The sequence below is a fragment of the Entelurus aequoreus genome, linkage group LG08 (genome assembly GCF_033978785.1).
Source record: "Entelurus aequoreus isolate RoL-2023_Sb linkage group LG08, RoL_Eaeq_v1.1, whole genome shotgun sequence".
Classification (NCBI taxonomy): Eukaryota; Metazoa; Chordata; class Actinopteri; order Syngnathiformes; family Syngnathidae; genus Entelurus; species Entelurus aequoreus.
The window spans coordinates 79,035,019-79,052,610 of NC_084738.1; the positions used below are offsets into that span (position 1 = coordinate 79,035,019).

Consider the following 17,592-nt stretch of genomic DNA (forward strand, 5'->3'; position numbering starts at 1 on the left):
TAGCCACGTTATATTTCAAGTGACGATGCACATGAATGACTACTTTTGTTTTAGCCACGTTATATTTCAAGTGACGATGCCCATGAATGACTACTTTTGTTTTAGCCACATTATATTTCAAGTGATGATGCACAAGAATGACTACTTTTGTTTTAGCCACGTTATATTTCTAGTGACGATGCACATGAATGACTACTTTTGTTTTAGCCACGTTATATTTCAAGTGATGATGCACATGAATGACTACTTTTGTTTTAGCCACGTTATATTTCTAGTGACGATGCACATGAATGACTACTTTTGTTTTAGCTACGTTATATTTTAAGTGATGATGCACATGAATGACTACTTTTGTTTTAGCCACGTTATATTTCTAGTGACGATGCACATGAATGACTACTTTTGTTTTAGCCACGTTATATTTCAAGTGATGATGCACAAGAATGACTACTTTTGTTTTAGCCACGTTATATTTCTAGTGATGATGCACATGAATGACTACTTTTGTTTTAGCCACGTTATATTTCAAGTGATGATGCCCATGAATGACTACTTTTGTTTTAGCCATGTTATATTTCAAGTGATGATGCACATGAATGACTACTTTTGTTTTAGCCACGTTATATTTCAAGTGATGATGCACAAGAATGACTACTTTTGTTTTAGCCACGTTATATTTCTAGTGATGATGCACATGAATGACTACTTTTGTTTTAGCCACGTTATATTTCAAGTGATGATGCCCATGAATGACTACTTTTGTTTTAGCCATGTTATATTTCAAGTGATGATGCACATGAATGACTACTTTTGTTTTAGCCACGTTATATTTCAAGTGATGATGCACATGAATGACTACTTTTGTTTTAGCCACGTTATATTTCAAGTGATGATGCATAAGAATGACTACTTTTGTTTTAGCCACGTTATATTTCAAGTGACGATGCACATGAATGACTACTTTTGTTTTAGCCACGTTATATTTCAAGTGACGATGCACATGAATGACTACTTTTGTTTTAGCCACGTTATATTTCAAGTGATGATGCACAAGAATGACTACTTTTGTTTTAGCCATGTTATATTTCTAGTGATGATGCACATGAATGACTACTTTTGTTTTAGCCACGTTATATTTCAAGTGATGATGCCCATGAATGACTACTTTTGTTTTAGCCATGTTATATTTCAAGTGATGATGCACATGAATGACTACTTTTGTTTTAGCCATGTTAAATTTCAAGTGATGATGCACAAGAATGACTACTTTTGTTTTAGCCACGTTATATTTCTAGTGATGATGCACATGAATGACTACTTTTGTTTTAGCCACGTTATATTTCAAGTGACGATGCACATGAATGACTACTTTTGTTTTAGCCACGTTATATTTCAATTGATGATGCACATGAATGACTACTTTTGTTTTAGCCACGTTATATTTCAAGTGATGATGCACAAGAATGACTACTTTTGTTTTAGCCACGTTATATTTCTAGTGATGATGCACACGAATGACTACTTTTGTTTTAGCCACGTTATATTTCAAGTGATGATGCCCATGAATGACTACTTTTGTTTTAGCCACATTATATTTCAAGTGATGATGCACAAGAATGACTACTTTTGTTTTAGCCACGTTATATTTCTAGTGACGATGCACATGAATGACTACTTTTGTTTTAGCCACGTTATATTTCAAGTGATGATGCACATGAATGACTACTTTTGTTTTAGCCACGTTATATTTCAAGTGATGATGCACAAGAATGACTACTTTTGTTTTAGCCACGTTATATTTCTAGTGACGATGCACATGAATAACTACTTTTGTTTTAGCCACGTTATATTTCTAGTGACGATGCACATGAATGACTACTTTTGTTTTAGCCACGTTATATTTCAAGTGACGATGCACATGAATGACTACTTTTGTTTTAGCCACGTTATATTTCTAGTGATGATGCACATGAATGACTACTTTTGTTTTAGCCACGTTATATTTCAAGTGATGATGCACATGAATGACTACTTTTGTTTTAGCCACGTTATATTTCTAGTGACGATGCACATGAATGACTACTTTTGTTTTAGCCACGTTATATTTCAAGTGATGATGCACATGAATGACTACTTTTGTTTTAGCCACGTTATATTTCAAGTGATGATGCACAAGAATGACTACTTTTGTTTTAGCCACGTTATATTTCAAGTGACGATGCACATGAATGACTACTTTTGTTTTAGCCACGTTATATTTCAAGTGACGATGCACATGAATGACTACTTTTGTTTTAGCCACGTTATATTTCAAGTGATGATGCACAAGAATGACTACTTTTTTTTTAGCCACGTTATATTTCTAGTGATGATGCACATGAATGACTACTTTTGTTTTAGCCACGTTATATTTCAAGTGATGATGCCCATGAATGACTACTTTTGTTTTAGCCATGTTATATTTCAAGTGATGATGCACATGAATGACTACTTTTGTTTTAGCCACGTTAAATTTCAAGTGATGATGCACAAGAATGACTACTTTTGTTTTAGCCACGTTATATTTCTAGTGATGATGCACATGAATGACTACTTTTGTTTTAGCCACGTTATATTTCAAGTGATGATGCACATGACTACTTTTGTTTTAGCCACGTTATATTTCAAGTGATGATGCCCATGTATGACTACTTTTGTTTTAGCCACATTATATTTCAAGTGATGATGCACAAGAATGACTACTTTTGTTTTAGCCACGTTATATTTCTAGTGACGATGCACATGAATGACTACTTTTGTTTTAGCCACGTTATATTTCAAGTGATGATGCACATGAATGACTACTTTTGTTTTAGCCACGTTATATTTCAAGTGATGATGCACATGAATGACTACTTTTGTTTTAGCCACGTTAAATTTCAAGTGATGATGCACAAGAATGACTACTTTTGTTTTAGCCACGTTATATTTCTAGTGATGATGCACATGAATAACTACCTTTGTTTTAGCCACGTTATATTTCAAGTGATAATGCACATGAATGACTACTTTTGTTTTAGCCACGTTATATTTCAAGTGATGATGCACATGAATGACTACTAAGGGGCGGCGTGGCGAAGTTGGTAGAGTGGCTGTGTCAGCAATCGGAGGGTTGCTGGTTACTGGGGTTCAATCCCCACCTTCTACCATCCTAGGCACGTCCGTTGTGTCCTTGGGCAAGACACTTCACCCTTGCTCCTGATGGGTGCTGGTTAGCGCCTTGTATGGCAGCTCCCGCCATCAGTGTGTGAATGTGTGTGTGAATGGGTGAATGTGGAAATACTGTCAAAGCGCTTTGAGTACCTTAAAGGTAGAAAAGCGCTATACAAGTATAACCCATTTATCATTTATTTATTATTATTTACTTTTGTTTTAGCCACGTTATATTTCTAGTGATGATGCACATGAATGACTACTTTTGTTTTAGCCATGTTATATTTCAAGTGACGATGCACATGAATGACTATTTTTGTTTTAGCCACGTTATATTTCTAGTGATGATGCACATGAATGACTACTTTTGTTTTAGCCACGTTATATTTCAAGTGACGATGCACATGAATGACTACTTTTGTTTTAGCCACGTTATATTTCTAGTGATGATGCACATGAATGACAACTTTTGTTTTAGCCACGTTATATTTCAAGTGATGATGCGCATGAATGACTACTTTGGTTTTAGCCACGTTATATTTTCTAGTGATGATGCACATGAATGACTACTTTTGTTTTAGCCACGTTATATTTCAAGTGATGATGCCCATGAATGACTACTTTTGTTTTAGCCATGTTATATTTCAAGTGATGATGCACAAGAATGACTACTTTTGTTTTAGCCACGTTATATTTCTAGTGATGATGCACGTGAATGACTACTTTTGTTTTAGCCACATTATATTTCAAGTGATGATGCGCATGAATGACTACTTTTGTTTTAGCCACGTTATATTTCAAATGCACTCTTTTTGCATGATGCGTGATTTTTTTCGTGTACTAAAATTACCGTGGAGAAAATCAACATTTTGCTGCAACGCTAATACAATTTTGAGTCATTCAGATGAGTTAATTAATTAATTAATTAATCATGATGATGGATTAATCGCCATTAACGCGTTCATTTTCACAGCTCTGTATCGAGGCTGGAATACAACACAATTCCACTTTTTCAATTCCACTGCTGTTCATACCCGCAGAATTAGCAAAGCAACATTACCATGTGTAAAGTTCCAAAATGTATTTGATTTATAAAAAAAGACTAATGATTTTTGAAACATAGATGAATAAGAATCTTGATTCGGAAGTGAATCGTTTTTTTTTTTGTGCAGCCATAATAATTACGTTTACATTTTAATCACGATGAGGGATTTCATCTGCATTTTTTCACAGTTTGTGTCAAAGCTGTCATACAACATTTATTCCAAATAATCCACTTTGTACCTTGTTTTTTGGTGGGGTATATGATGCAGATATGCATAAATATTGCATATTTTGCGTGTTCCTGTCTATTTTATTTTTTGAAAGGTCATAAAAAATATTGTCTAAAGACTTAAAAATATATTTCACATTTATATTTTTACACTGGTTGTCTCGAAGATGGCCTAAAAACGTTGACAAATGATTCTTTAAAAAAAAATAAAAAAAATTGAAAATTCGGGATAATTAAGAATCGTGATTCAGATGTAAATTGTTTTTTTTTGTGCATCCCAGAAAATACTAGTGATGGGTAAATGATACAGGTGCACAAAATAATCGATTCACATTCGAATCTCGATTCTTATTCCTTCCGATTCTAAAATGGATTCTAAATCGATTCATAATTTTCAAAAATGATGGATCATTAATTCATGATTTTTGATTTAGATTCATAAATTGATTCATGAATCTAAATCGATTTAGATTAATTAAAATCTATTTTTAATATATATTTTTTATAAAAAAAAATATTTTTCAATAATTTTATTTTTAAATAAAACATGTATTTTTTTAATATAAAAATATAGTTTTTAATGTAAAAAAATATAGTTTTTAATAAAAATTATTTTTTTATTAATAAATATATTTTAATAAAAAATAGTTTGACAAATTATATTCCAAAAATTTCACTTCATACCTTGTTTTTTGGTGGGGGTATATAGGGCAAATATGGATAAATATTGCATATTTTGCGTGTTCCTGACAATTTTATTTTTCAAAAGGTCAAATAAAAACTATTGTCTTAAGACTTCATCGAAAGTTTAAGAAAAAAATATATTTCACATTGAGAGGGACCATTTTGGGGCCAAAGGGTAAATAGGGGCTAGAAAATCTATTTCTGGTTGCATGGAGTCGGCCTGAAAACGTTGTTGAAAAAGGAATTCTTATAACAAATATAAAAAATTATGGATTTTTGAAAATTATGAATCGATTTAGAATCGGGATAATTAAGAATTACGATTTTTGTGTGCATCCCAGAAAATACTAGTGATGGGTAAATGATACAGGGGCACAAAGTAATCGATTCACATTCGAATTGCGATTCTTATATATTCCCATTCTAAATCGATTCATAATTTTCAAAAATGAAGAATCGATTTAGATGAATGAATTAATCCAAATCGTAAATTAATCGATTTATGATTTAGATTCATAAATCAAAGTCATAAATCGATTTAGATTTATGAATCTCAATCTATTTAGATTCATAAATTGATTCATTAATCGATTTATGATTCATAAAAATATTTTTAATATGTTTTATTAAAAAATAGATTTAATAAAAAAATATTTTTAATAAAACAATGTTTTAATAAAAATATCTATATTTTATTAAAAAAATATTTTTAATAAATAAATATTTTTTTATCTTTTTAAAAATTTAAACTTATGAAAAAAAATTTATTATTATTATTATTTTTTAAAATAAAATATATTTTTTAAATTAAATTGTTTTATTTTTTTTATTTAAAAACATATATCTTTTAATATTTGTTATTAGAAATACATTTTTTATTTTAAAACAATTCTTAAAAAAAATAAAAAATTATTTTTGAAAATGTAATGTTTTGAAAAACAATAAATATATTATTTTTTGTACATTTAATAATAGCATATATATATTTTTTTTTTTCCCAAATATTTTTATTGAATTTTGCAGACAGTACAGTGTGATGGATCATGGCAACAGCAAGTTGAGGTATCTGCACATTTTACAATATGTAACATAATAAACCCCACCCCTTACAATACCCACCCACTTAACTCCAAGGTAATTGTCACAACAAATATAGACACACATGAATATATGCAAACTTAGATTCAATCTAACAAAATATATTAAAGATAAATAAGAGAATAGATAAGGTAAAATAAATAAATAAATACTACATAAGATATACAATAAAATATAAATAGCATATATTTTTTAATAAAAAATATATTTTAACGAAAAATATATTTTTTATTAAAAATACATATTTATATGTAAATTTTTTATATAAAAAAAAAATATATGTATATATATACCTTTTCTAACCTGTAACCTGTTTTTCATTATAATTATTATACCAAATAATACATTGCAAGAATCGCTTTGAATCTAGAATCGATTCTGAATCGAATCCTTGAATGGGAATCGTATGAAATCATGATGTGCACAACGACCCAACACACTTTGAGGAAGAAGTGATGCCTGCAGATGAAACAGAAAACGTGCACAAAAAAAGAAGCGCACGTGTTCGTCCGCCTGGTTAAAGTGAAAGTCCTCATTAATTAATGACTCGTTTAGAGCTGTGGTTTTATTTTTAGACGCTTCTGTCGCGTCGCTCAATTAATGCGATTGGGAAGTACACAAATAATAGCACTTGTATTCTAAATGCTTGTCAGAAGATTGAGATTAAAGCCACTTCATCAGCATATCTTATTCATGGTGACTTTCCTGGTTTTGTGCAGCTGGACGCTTTGAAACAGCAGAATTCCAAATACCAGGAGGACCTCAGTCTGTCCCAGGAGCAGCAGCACCTCCTGCGCAGGGAAATGTGAGTCTCACTCAACTGCAGAGAGGGCCGGGCCTCCCTTAGACCAGGGGACTTTTTATCTGCAATGGACCCTTTTCAAGTGGGATGAAAAAGTAGGGAGCTTTACAGATGCCATGTACACACACACACACCGCCCCCTGGTGGTGCCAGCTGGCATTACACATAAATACAGTGACCGCGTGACCTTTCACTCCATATAGCAGCAAAATGTTCGAAACAGCTGGCAGTGTGATGCAATAACAAAAATAATAATAATGAAAATATTTTAAAATGGTTAAATAATTTAAATTAGTGAGTTCCATTGAAGGTGTTTCTAACATGGACCATTTGAAGAGAAAATAGGATTTAACGGTGAAGTTCTGTTCTGCCCTGACGTTCGCTTTATTTTTAGCGCGTGTGTGTGTGTGTGTGTGTGTGCGCACGTTTTCCTTCCGCAGCTCAAGCTGTGATGTCATCGCTCCAGATGGGACGTGATTGGTTGTATTGTCCTGACATGAAGACAACACTTCCTGTTTGCATCACAGCTGTTATGTAATCGCTGAGCGTGTCCTCCTTGCAGCGCCTGGCTATGACATCACCGCGTGTGTGTGTGTGTGTTCGTGTGTGTGTGTGTGTGCGCGCGCTGATGTGGAATCAATGCGGCTTTGTCGCGGCAAAGAGAACAGCTGCGCTCAGACGTGCGTTAAAGCGACAGAGGCTACTACTTCCTGTCCCTTGTCAGCGGCGCCAAGACTGTTCCTCTTTAAGCTAAGCATCTCCATCCTGGTGGGAAATATTGTTTTGTTTCCCCCACAGGGAATCGTGGAGATGATCTGTTCCAGGGTCAAACTGCGGCCGCCAGGCAATGATTTAAACATTCATATTTGTCACACCCATGTTCAAGTTCAAACACTGATGACATCTATTAAACAAGACAAGAAGCAAGGAATCAAACAGAGACAGAGTTAAATTTGGCTCAATTGAGGAGAAACGTCTGGGCTGTACTCCTGCACAGTCTCCCAACACGCTCTGACGAAAGATTGTACGCCTCTTTTATTTGGACTTTCCCTGATTACATTGCAACAGCTATTTCTAAGGGAGAGGGGTCGTAAACAGCCATCGCCTTTGTTACAAAACAGCTCAAAGAAAAGGTCGCCTGTAGGGGAGTCTGGTCCTGACTCAAAGTCACGGGACTTGACGTAATGTGACGTGACGTGATAGTGTAATGGGACTTTACGCAACGTGACAAAAATGTAACGAAATGTGACGCAACGTGATGTGACATAACGGGATCTAATGTAACGGGACTCAACAAAGCGACTTTACATAACGCAACGCGATGTAACGCAATGTGACATGACGTAATGTAGCATAACGAATCGTGACGTAATGTAAAGCGACAAAACGTAAGGCAACATGACGTAACAACGGGACCTAATGTAATGAGACTTAACATAACGCGATGCGATGTAACGTGACGTGACATGGCGTACTGTAACAATGTCATGCGACTCAAAGTCACGGGACTTGATGTAACACGACGTAACGTGACGTGATGTAACGTGATAGTGTAATGGGACTTTACGCAACGTGATAAAACGTAACATGATGTAACAACGGGACCAAATGTAACGAGACTTAACATAACGCGATGCGATGTAACGTGACGTGACATGGCGTACTGTAACAATGTCATGCGACTCAAAGTCACGGGACTTGATGTAACACGATGTAACGTGATGTAACGTGATAGTGTAATGGGACTTTACGCAACGTGACAAAAATGTAACGAAATGTGACGCAACGTGATGTGACATAACGGGATCTAATGTAACGGGACTCAACAAAGCGACTTTACATAACGCAACGCGATGTAACGCAATGTGACATGACGTAATGTAGCATAACGAATCGTGACGTAATGTAAAGCGACAAAACGTAAGGCAACATGACGTAACAACGGGACCTAATGTAATGAGACTTAACATAACGCGATGCGATGTAACGTGACGTGACATGGCGTACTGTAACAATGTCATGCGACTCAAAGTCACGGGACTTGATGTAACGTGACGTGATGTAACGTGATAGTGTAATGGGACTTTACGCAACGTGATAAAACGTAACATGACGTAACAACGGGACCTAATGTAACGAGACTTAACATAACGCGATGCGATGTAACGTGACGTGACATGGCGTACTGTAACAATGTCATGCGACTCAAAGTCACGGGACTTGATGTAACACGACGTAACGTGACGTGATGTAACGTGATAGTGTAATGGGACTTTACGCAACGTGACAAAAATGTAACGAAATGTGACGCAACGTGATGTGACATAACGGGATCTAATGTAACGGGACTCAACAAAGCGACTTTACATAACGCAACGCTATGTAACGCAATGTGACATGACGTAATGTAACATAACGAATCGTGACGTAATGTAAAGCGACAAAACGTAATGCAACATGACGTAACAACGGGACCTAATGTAACGAGACTTAACATAACGTGACGTGACATGGCGTACTGTAACAATGTCATGCGACTCAAAGTCACGGGACTTGATGTAACACGACGTAACGTGACGTGATGTAACGTGATAGTGTAATGGGACTTTACGCAACGTGACAAAACGTAACGTGACGTAATATAAGGAATCGTGACGTAATGTAACGTGGCGTAACATAATGTGACAAAATGTAACGTAATGTAACGTGATACATAACGGGACCTAATGTAACGAGACTCAACAAAGCGACTTAACAACGCAACGTGATGTGACATGACATAATGTAACATAACGAATCGTGACGTAATGTAAAGCGACAAAACGTAATGCAACATGACGTAACAATGGGACCTAATGTAACGAGAGTTAACAACGGGACCAAATGTAACCAGACTTCACATAACGCGATGCAATGTAACGTGACGTGACATGGCGTACTGTAGCAATGTCATGCGACTCAAAGTCACGGGATTTTACGCAACGTGACGTGATAGTGTAATGGGACTTTACGTAACGTGACGTAATATAATGAATCGTGACGTAATGTAACGTGGCGTACCATAATGTGACAAAACGTAACGTTATGTGACGTAATGTAACGTGATGTGACATGACAAGACCTAATGTAACGAGACTCAACAAAGCGACTTAACATAACGAATCGAGTCGTAATGTAAAGCGACAAAATGTAACGTAATGTGACAAAACGTAATGCAACAAGACGTAACAACGGCACCTAATGTAACGAGACTTCACATGACGCGATGCGATGTATGTAACGTGACGTGACATGGCGTACTGTAACAATGTCATGCGACTCAAAGTCACGGCACTCGACGTAACGTAACGTGATAGTGTAATGGGACTTTACGCAACGTGACAAAACGTAACGTGACGTAATATAATGAATCGCGACGTAATGTAACGTGGCGTAACATAATGTGACAAAACGTAGCGTTATGTGACGTAATGTAACGTGATGTGACATGACGGGACCTAATGTAACAAGACTCAACAAAGCGACTTAACATAACGCAACGCGATGTGACAATAACGTAATGTAACATAACGAATTGAGACGTAATGTAAAGCAACAAAACGTAACGTAATGTGACAAAACGTAATGCAACATGACGTAACAACGGGACCTAATGTAACGAGACTTAAAATAATGCGATGTAACGTGACGTGACATGGCGTACTGTAACAATGTCATGTGACTCAAAGTCACGGCACTCGACGTAACACGACGTAACGTAACGTGATAGTGTAATGGGACTTTACGCAACATGACAAAACGTAACGTGACGTAATATAATGAATCACGACGTAATGTAACGTGGCGTAACACAATGTGACAAAACGTAGCGTTATGTGACGTAATGTAACGTGATGTGACATAACGGGACCTAATGTAATGAGACTCAACAAAGCGACTTAACATAACGCAACGCGATGTGACAATAACGTAATGTAACATAACAAATTCGGACGTAATGTAAAGCGACAAAACGTAACATAATGTGTCAAAATGTAATGTACCATGACGTAACAGGACCTAATGTAACGAGACTTCACATAACGCGATGCGATGTATGTAACGTGACGTGACATGGCGTACTGTAACAATGTCATGCGACTCAAAGTCATCAGACTTGACGTAACGTGACGTGACATGGCGTACTGTAACAATGTCATGCGACTCATAGTCACGGGACTCGACGTGACGTGACATGGTGTACTGTAACAATGTCATGCGACTCAAAGTCACAGGACTCGACGTGACGTAACGTGATAGTGTAATGGGACTTTACGCAACGTGACAAATTGTAATGTGACGTAATGTAATGTAACATGCCGTAACATAATGTGACAAAACGTAATGTAATGCGACGTAACGCAACGTGATGTGACATGACGGGACCTAATGTAACGGGACTCAACAAAGCGACTTAACATAACGCAACGTGATGTAATGTAATGTAACATGACGAATCGTGATGTAACGTAATGCGACAACATAATGCAACATGACGTAACAACGGGACCTAATGTAACGAGACTTCACATAACGCGATGCGATGTAACGTGACGTGACATGGCGTACTGTAACAATGTCACGGGACTTGACGTAACGTGACGTGATAGTGTAATGGGACAAAACGTAACGTGACGTACTATAATGAATCGTAACGTAATGTAACGTGGCTTCGCATAATGTGACAAAACGTAACGTAATGTTACGTGATGTGACATGACGGGACCTAATGTAACGAGACTCAACAAAGTGACTTAACATAACGCAACGCGATGTAATGTAATGTAACATGACGAATCGTGACGTAATGTAAAGCGACAACACGTGACGTAATGTGACAAAACGTAATGCAGCATAACGTAACAACGGGACCTAATGTAACGAGACTTAACATAACGCAACGCGATGTGACAATAACGTAATGTAACATAACGAATTCAGACGTAATGTAAAGCGACAAAATGTAACGTAATGTGACAAAACATAATGCACCATGACGTAACAACGGGACCTAATGTAACGAGACTTCACATAACGCGATGCGATGTATGTAACGCGACGTGACATGGCGTACTGTAACAATGTCATGCGACTCAAAGTCACGGGACTTGACGTAACGTGACGTGATGTAACGTGATAGTGTAATGGGACTTTACGCAACGTGACAAAAACGTAACGTAAGACGACTTCACGACTGTGTGCTACTTTGCATACGTCAATATTATAATTAAGCCAACTGAGCAAAATGGCCGCTAACAAGGGAAAGTATGCACCTTTATCCAGATCTGCACCAAACTGCCAGTATGGTTTCTGACAGGAAGTCTGGGTCTCAATAGATGCGTGTACCTAATGAAGTGTTCACATGACGACGGTCATTGAACGCATCATTCTGCTGCCCCCCCGCAGAGAGAAAATGTCCAATCAGGACTCGGAGCGACGGGACTCGGACAAAGACCGCGAGCTGGAGACGCTGCGGAACGAGGTGCGTGTGCACGCGGCGCCATGACGACGATGATGATGATGAAATCGTCAGATTAAATGCGGTGACTCCGCCCCTCGCCAGGTGGCCGTGCTGCGAGGCGAGAAGGCGGTGGCCGAGACGCTGCAGTCGGCCGTGGAGACGCTGGAGCGGGACAAGGCGCAGCTGCAGGAGCGCGTCCGCAGGCTGGCGGCACGCTCGGCCTCGGAAGACAGCGGCGGGCTGGAGGCGGAGCTCTCAGGTGAGGAGACCTCCGCGTCCTGGCGAGAACGTGTCATTGTGTCTTTTTGCTGCTGACACGCCCCCTTTCCACGCAGGCGAGGCGGCGCTGGAGCAGCTGAGGGAGGAGAAGGAGTTTGCGGAGGGCCAGGTGACGCCATCTTGACAGGAAGCTGTGCAACAGAAGTGTTTAGGTGACATGTTGGATGTGTCTCCTTCATCAGATCAACTTCCTCAATAGCGTCATCGTGGACCTGCAGCGCAAGAACGAAGAACTGAAGGTCAAACTGAAGAAGTTGGCCTTGGCAGAGTTCAACGGGAACGACGACGGGTGAGAAGCAAACACAGCAAACGTTCAGTCACGTTACTTTTTGTAACCTTACGTTCAGTCACGTGATAGTATGTAACGTTACTTTTTGTAACGTTACGTTCAGTCACGTGATAGTATGTAACGTTACTTTTTGTAACGTTACGTTCAGTCACGTGATAGTATGTAATGTTACTTTTTGTAACCTTACATACTATCACGTGATAGTATGTAACGTTATGTTCAGTCACGTGATAGTATGTAACGTTACGTTCAGTCACGTTACTTTTTGTAACGTTACATTCCGTCACGTGATAGTATGTAACACTACGCTCAGTCACGTGATGGTATGTTACGTTCAGTCACGTGATAGTATGTAACGTTACGTTCAGTCACGTTACTTTTCGTAACGTTACATTCAGTCATGTGATAGTATGTAACGTTACGCTCAGTCACGTGATAGTATGTAACGTTACGTTCAGTCACGTGATAGTATGTAACGTTACGTTCAGTCACGTAACTATTTGTAACATTACGTTCAGTCACGTAACTTTTTGAAACGTTACGTTGAGTCACTTAACTTTTTGTAACATTACGTTGAGTCACGTAACTTTTTGTAACGTTACGTTCAGTCACGTGATAGTATGTAATGTTACATTCAGTCACGTAACTATTTGTAACGTTACGTTCAGTCACGTAACTTTTTGAAACGTTACGTTGAGTCACGTAACTTTTTGTAACGTTACGTTGAGTCACGTAACTTTTTGTAACGTTACGTTCAGTCACGTGATAGTATGTAACGTTACGTTCCGTGACGTTACTTTTTGTAACGTTACATTCAGTCATGTGATAGTATGTAACGTTACGTTCAGTCACGTGATAGTATGTAACGTTACGTTCAGTCACGTGATAGTATGTAACCTTACGTTCAGTCACGTGATAGTATGTAACGTTACATTCAGTCACGTGATAGTATGTAACGTTACGTTCAGTCACGTGATAGTATGTAACCTTACGTTCAGTCACGTGATAGTATGTAACCTTACGTTTAGTCACGTGATAGTATGTAACCTTACGTTCAGTCACGTTATAGTATGTAACCTTACGTTCAGTCACGTGATAGTATGTAACCTTGCGTTCAGTCACGTGATAGTATGTAACCTTGCGTTCAGTCACGTGATAGTATGTAACCTTGCGTTCAGTCACGTGATAGTATGTAATCTTACGTTCAGTCACGTGATAGTATGTAACCTTACGTTCAGTCACGTTACTTTTTGTAACGTTACGTTCAGTCACGTGATGGTATGTAACCTTACGTTCAGTCACGTGATACTATGTAACGTTACGTTCAGTCACGTGATAGTATGTAGCGTTACGTTCAGTCACGTGATAGTATGTAACATTACGTTCAGTCAAATGATTGTATGTAACGTTATGTTACGTTCAGTCACGTGATAGTATGTAACGTTACGTTCAGTCACGTGATAGTATAACGTCACGTTCAGTACACTAGATTATGTAATGTTACGTTTTATTCAGTCTCGTTACATTCAGTACGCTAGATTTTGTAATGTTACGTTATGTTCAGTCACGTTACGTTCAGTACACAAGATTATGTAACGTTACGTTTTATTCAGTCATGTTATGTTCAGTACGCTAGATTATGTAATGTTAGATTATGTTCAGTCACGTTACATTCAGTCACGTTACATTCAGTAGGCTAGATTATGTAACGTTAAATTATGTTCTGTCACGTTAGATTATATTCAGCCACGTATGTTACATTATGTTAAATCACGTTACATTCAGTACACTAGATTGTGTAATGTTACGTTATGCTCAGTCACGTTATGTTCAGTACACAAGATTATGTAACGTTAGATTATGTTCAGCCACGTATGTTACGTTATGTTAAATCCCGTTACGTTCAGTACGCTAGATTATGTAACGTTACGTTTTATTCAGTCACGTTATGTTCAGTACGCTAGATTATGTAACGTTAGATTATGTTCAGCCAAGTATGTTACGTTATGTTAAATCCCGTTACGTTCAGTACGCTAGATTATGTAACGTTACGTTTTATTCAGTCACGTTATGTTCAATATGCTAGGTCATGTAACGTTACGTAATGTTCGGTCATGTTACATTCAGTCACGTTACATTAAGTACGCTAGATCATGTAACGTTAGATTATGTTCAGCCACGTATGTTACGTTATGTTAAATCCTGTTACGTTCAGTACGCTAGATTATGTAACGTTACGTTTTATTCAGTCACGTTATGTTCAATATGCTAGGTTATGTAACGTTACGTAATGTTCAGGCATGTTACATTCAGTCACGTTACATTAAGTACGCTAGATTATGTGATGTTACGTTATGTTCAGTCACGTTAGATTATGTTCAGTCACGTACGTTACGTTATGTTCAATCACGTTGCGTTCAGTACGCTAGATTATGTAACGTTACGTTTTATTCAGTCACGTTATGTTCAATATGCTAGGTTATGTAACGTTACGTAATGTTCAGTCATGTTACATTCAGTCACGTTACATTCAGTAGGCTAGATTATGTAACGTTAAATTATGTTTAGTCACGTACCTTACCTTATGTTAAATCATGTTACGTTCAGTACACTAGATTGTGTAACGTTACGTTTTATTCAGTCACGTTATGTTCAATATGCTAGGTTATGTTCAGTCACGTACGTTACGTTCAGTACGCTAGATTGAGTAACGTTACTTTCGTTACATCCACTTCTGTTAAGTTCTTTAACATGTCAGAACAAACTAAGAAATTTGAGTGGTGATTTGAAATAAACGTAAGCAGCTCAACGTAGTTTTCTTGGTAACGTGAGTATTTAACGTGAGTATTTGTGGTGTTCTTTCCACCAGCGCGGAGCAGCCGGCGGCGTGCAGGCGCGAGAAGAAGAGCACGCCGCGTCTCTTCTGCGACATCTGCGACTGCTTCGACCGCCACGACACGGAGGATTGTCCCACGCAGGCGCAGAGCCCCGACGCCGTGCCGCACTCCAGTTACCGCGGCAACCGGGCCGACGAGCGGCCGTACTGCGACATCTGCGAGGCGTTCGGCCACGCCACCGAGTCCTGTAACGACGACCAGACCTTCTAGACGTCTCCAAGTATGATAACCACCTTCGTTAGCTGGCGTGTGGCGCCACCTGCTGGAGGCACAAACATTCCGTGTTAACTTCCGACAAAGTAGCGCTTTTAATACTGAAGCAGTACTCCAATTCAACCCACTAAACCCGCTATGCGAGCTAGCTAGCTATTCACGATCTTCCACAGAGTTTTTGCATCTACTCTTTTTCGTAATCACGTTTACATTTGTTTTTTTTTAACGGCACTTTTTAACGTAATTTATCCGACAACTTTGACGTTGCTTCAGCGACATAAGCTAGCGTGCGTGTCGTCGTGTTCTACTGTAGCGCCTCTGTCCTTTGCACTTTAAATAAACCACGCTAACTACGAAAATATTAGCCACGACATATCGTTTTCCCAAACTACGTTCTCATTTAGCACAAGACGGGGAATTATCGCCGAGCACAGCTGCTTAGCTCATTTTAGCGGCACAACAGCTAGCTAGCTTAGTCGGCAAACAGTTAGCGTAGAAGCTAACAGTTCAAAGGCCAAAATGTTCCGACATACAAAACTTTATTTTGACGTAAAAGCACAACTTCGGGTCGCTTTGGAATCCGTAATGTGAGCGAATAAACGTTCAAAGGTTGTACAAAAATAAACTGCCATGCTAGCTGAGCGAGCAGCCTTGACGTTTACGATGTTATTTTTTTGCTCGATAAGATGTAACGTTACACCGTTTGTTTGTATAGAAACCTCGTGATCTTTCTTACAGTCAATTATTTTGTCTTTGTGGAGCGTTTTATATTCGTGTGTCTCCATGTTTCACATCGTGTTTTCTACGTACAATAAAACGTGTACTCTTCGGACAGGCAACCACACGAAAAACTGTCTTGTCTTCATTTCCGATGTTTTCTAAATTGGTAGCGCGAACGATGCCACTAAAAAAAATCGAAAAAAGTTGTAATACCATTTTTTTTTTTACGACAAAATGTAACACGAGAGTTTTGTGTTTTATTAAAAGTTGTAAGGTTACCAAAATAAAATAGTAATCTGATAAGAATAAAGTTGGAAATTTTTTTGGAAAAAAATTTATATTACAACTTTATTTATTACGATTTTTTTGGATAACGTTACATTTTTAAATATTTCAAGTACTAATCGATATGGAAACAAAAAAAATCTAGTTTTACTCGACATTTTTTCAGAATTTTTTTTATATTACTAGTAAAACTAGATTTTTTTTGTTTTCATTTCGATTAGTATTTGAAATATTTAAAATTGTAACGTTATTGGAAAAATCGTAATCCAACAAAAATATGATTGTCACCTTTATTTTACAAATTTTTCGAGAAAAATCTGTTGAAATGTTTTTGTATTCTAATATCCACAACTGTCAGAT

At 37.6% G+C, this 17,592-nt stretch overlaps 1 protein-coding gene across 2 annotated transcripts in view; it reads left to right on the forward strand.

The window, feature by feature from the left end:
• Positions 1-17,146, forward strand: part of LOC133656316 (CAP-Gly domain-containing linker protein 1-like) — a 61,627-nt gene extending 44,481 nt beyond the window's left edge. For both annotated transcript variants that reach the window (XM_062057342.1, XM_062057343.1), the window contains 6 exons: positions 6,967-7,052; positions 12,495-12,570; positions 12,652-12,808; positions 12,885-12,937; positions 13,011-13,117; positions 15,987-17,146. In XM_062057342.1, coding sequence (XP_061913326.1) covers positions 6,967-7,052; positions 12,495-12,570; positions 12,652-12,808; positions 12,885-12,937; positions 13,011-13,117; positions 15,987-16,224 — 717 coding nt within the window. In that variant the 3' untranslated portion in view covers positions 16,225-17,146. The remainder of the gene's footprint in view (positions 1-6,966; positions 7,053-12,494; positions 12,571-12,651; positions 12,809-12,884; positions 12,938-13,010; positions 13,118-15,986) is intronic.
• Positions 17,147-17,592: the final 446 nt, after the last annotated feature.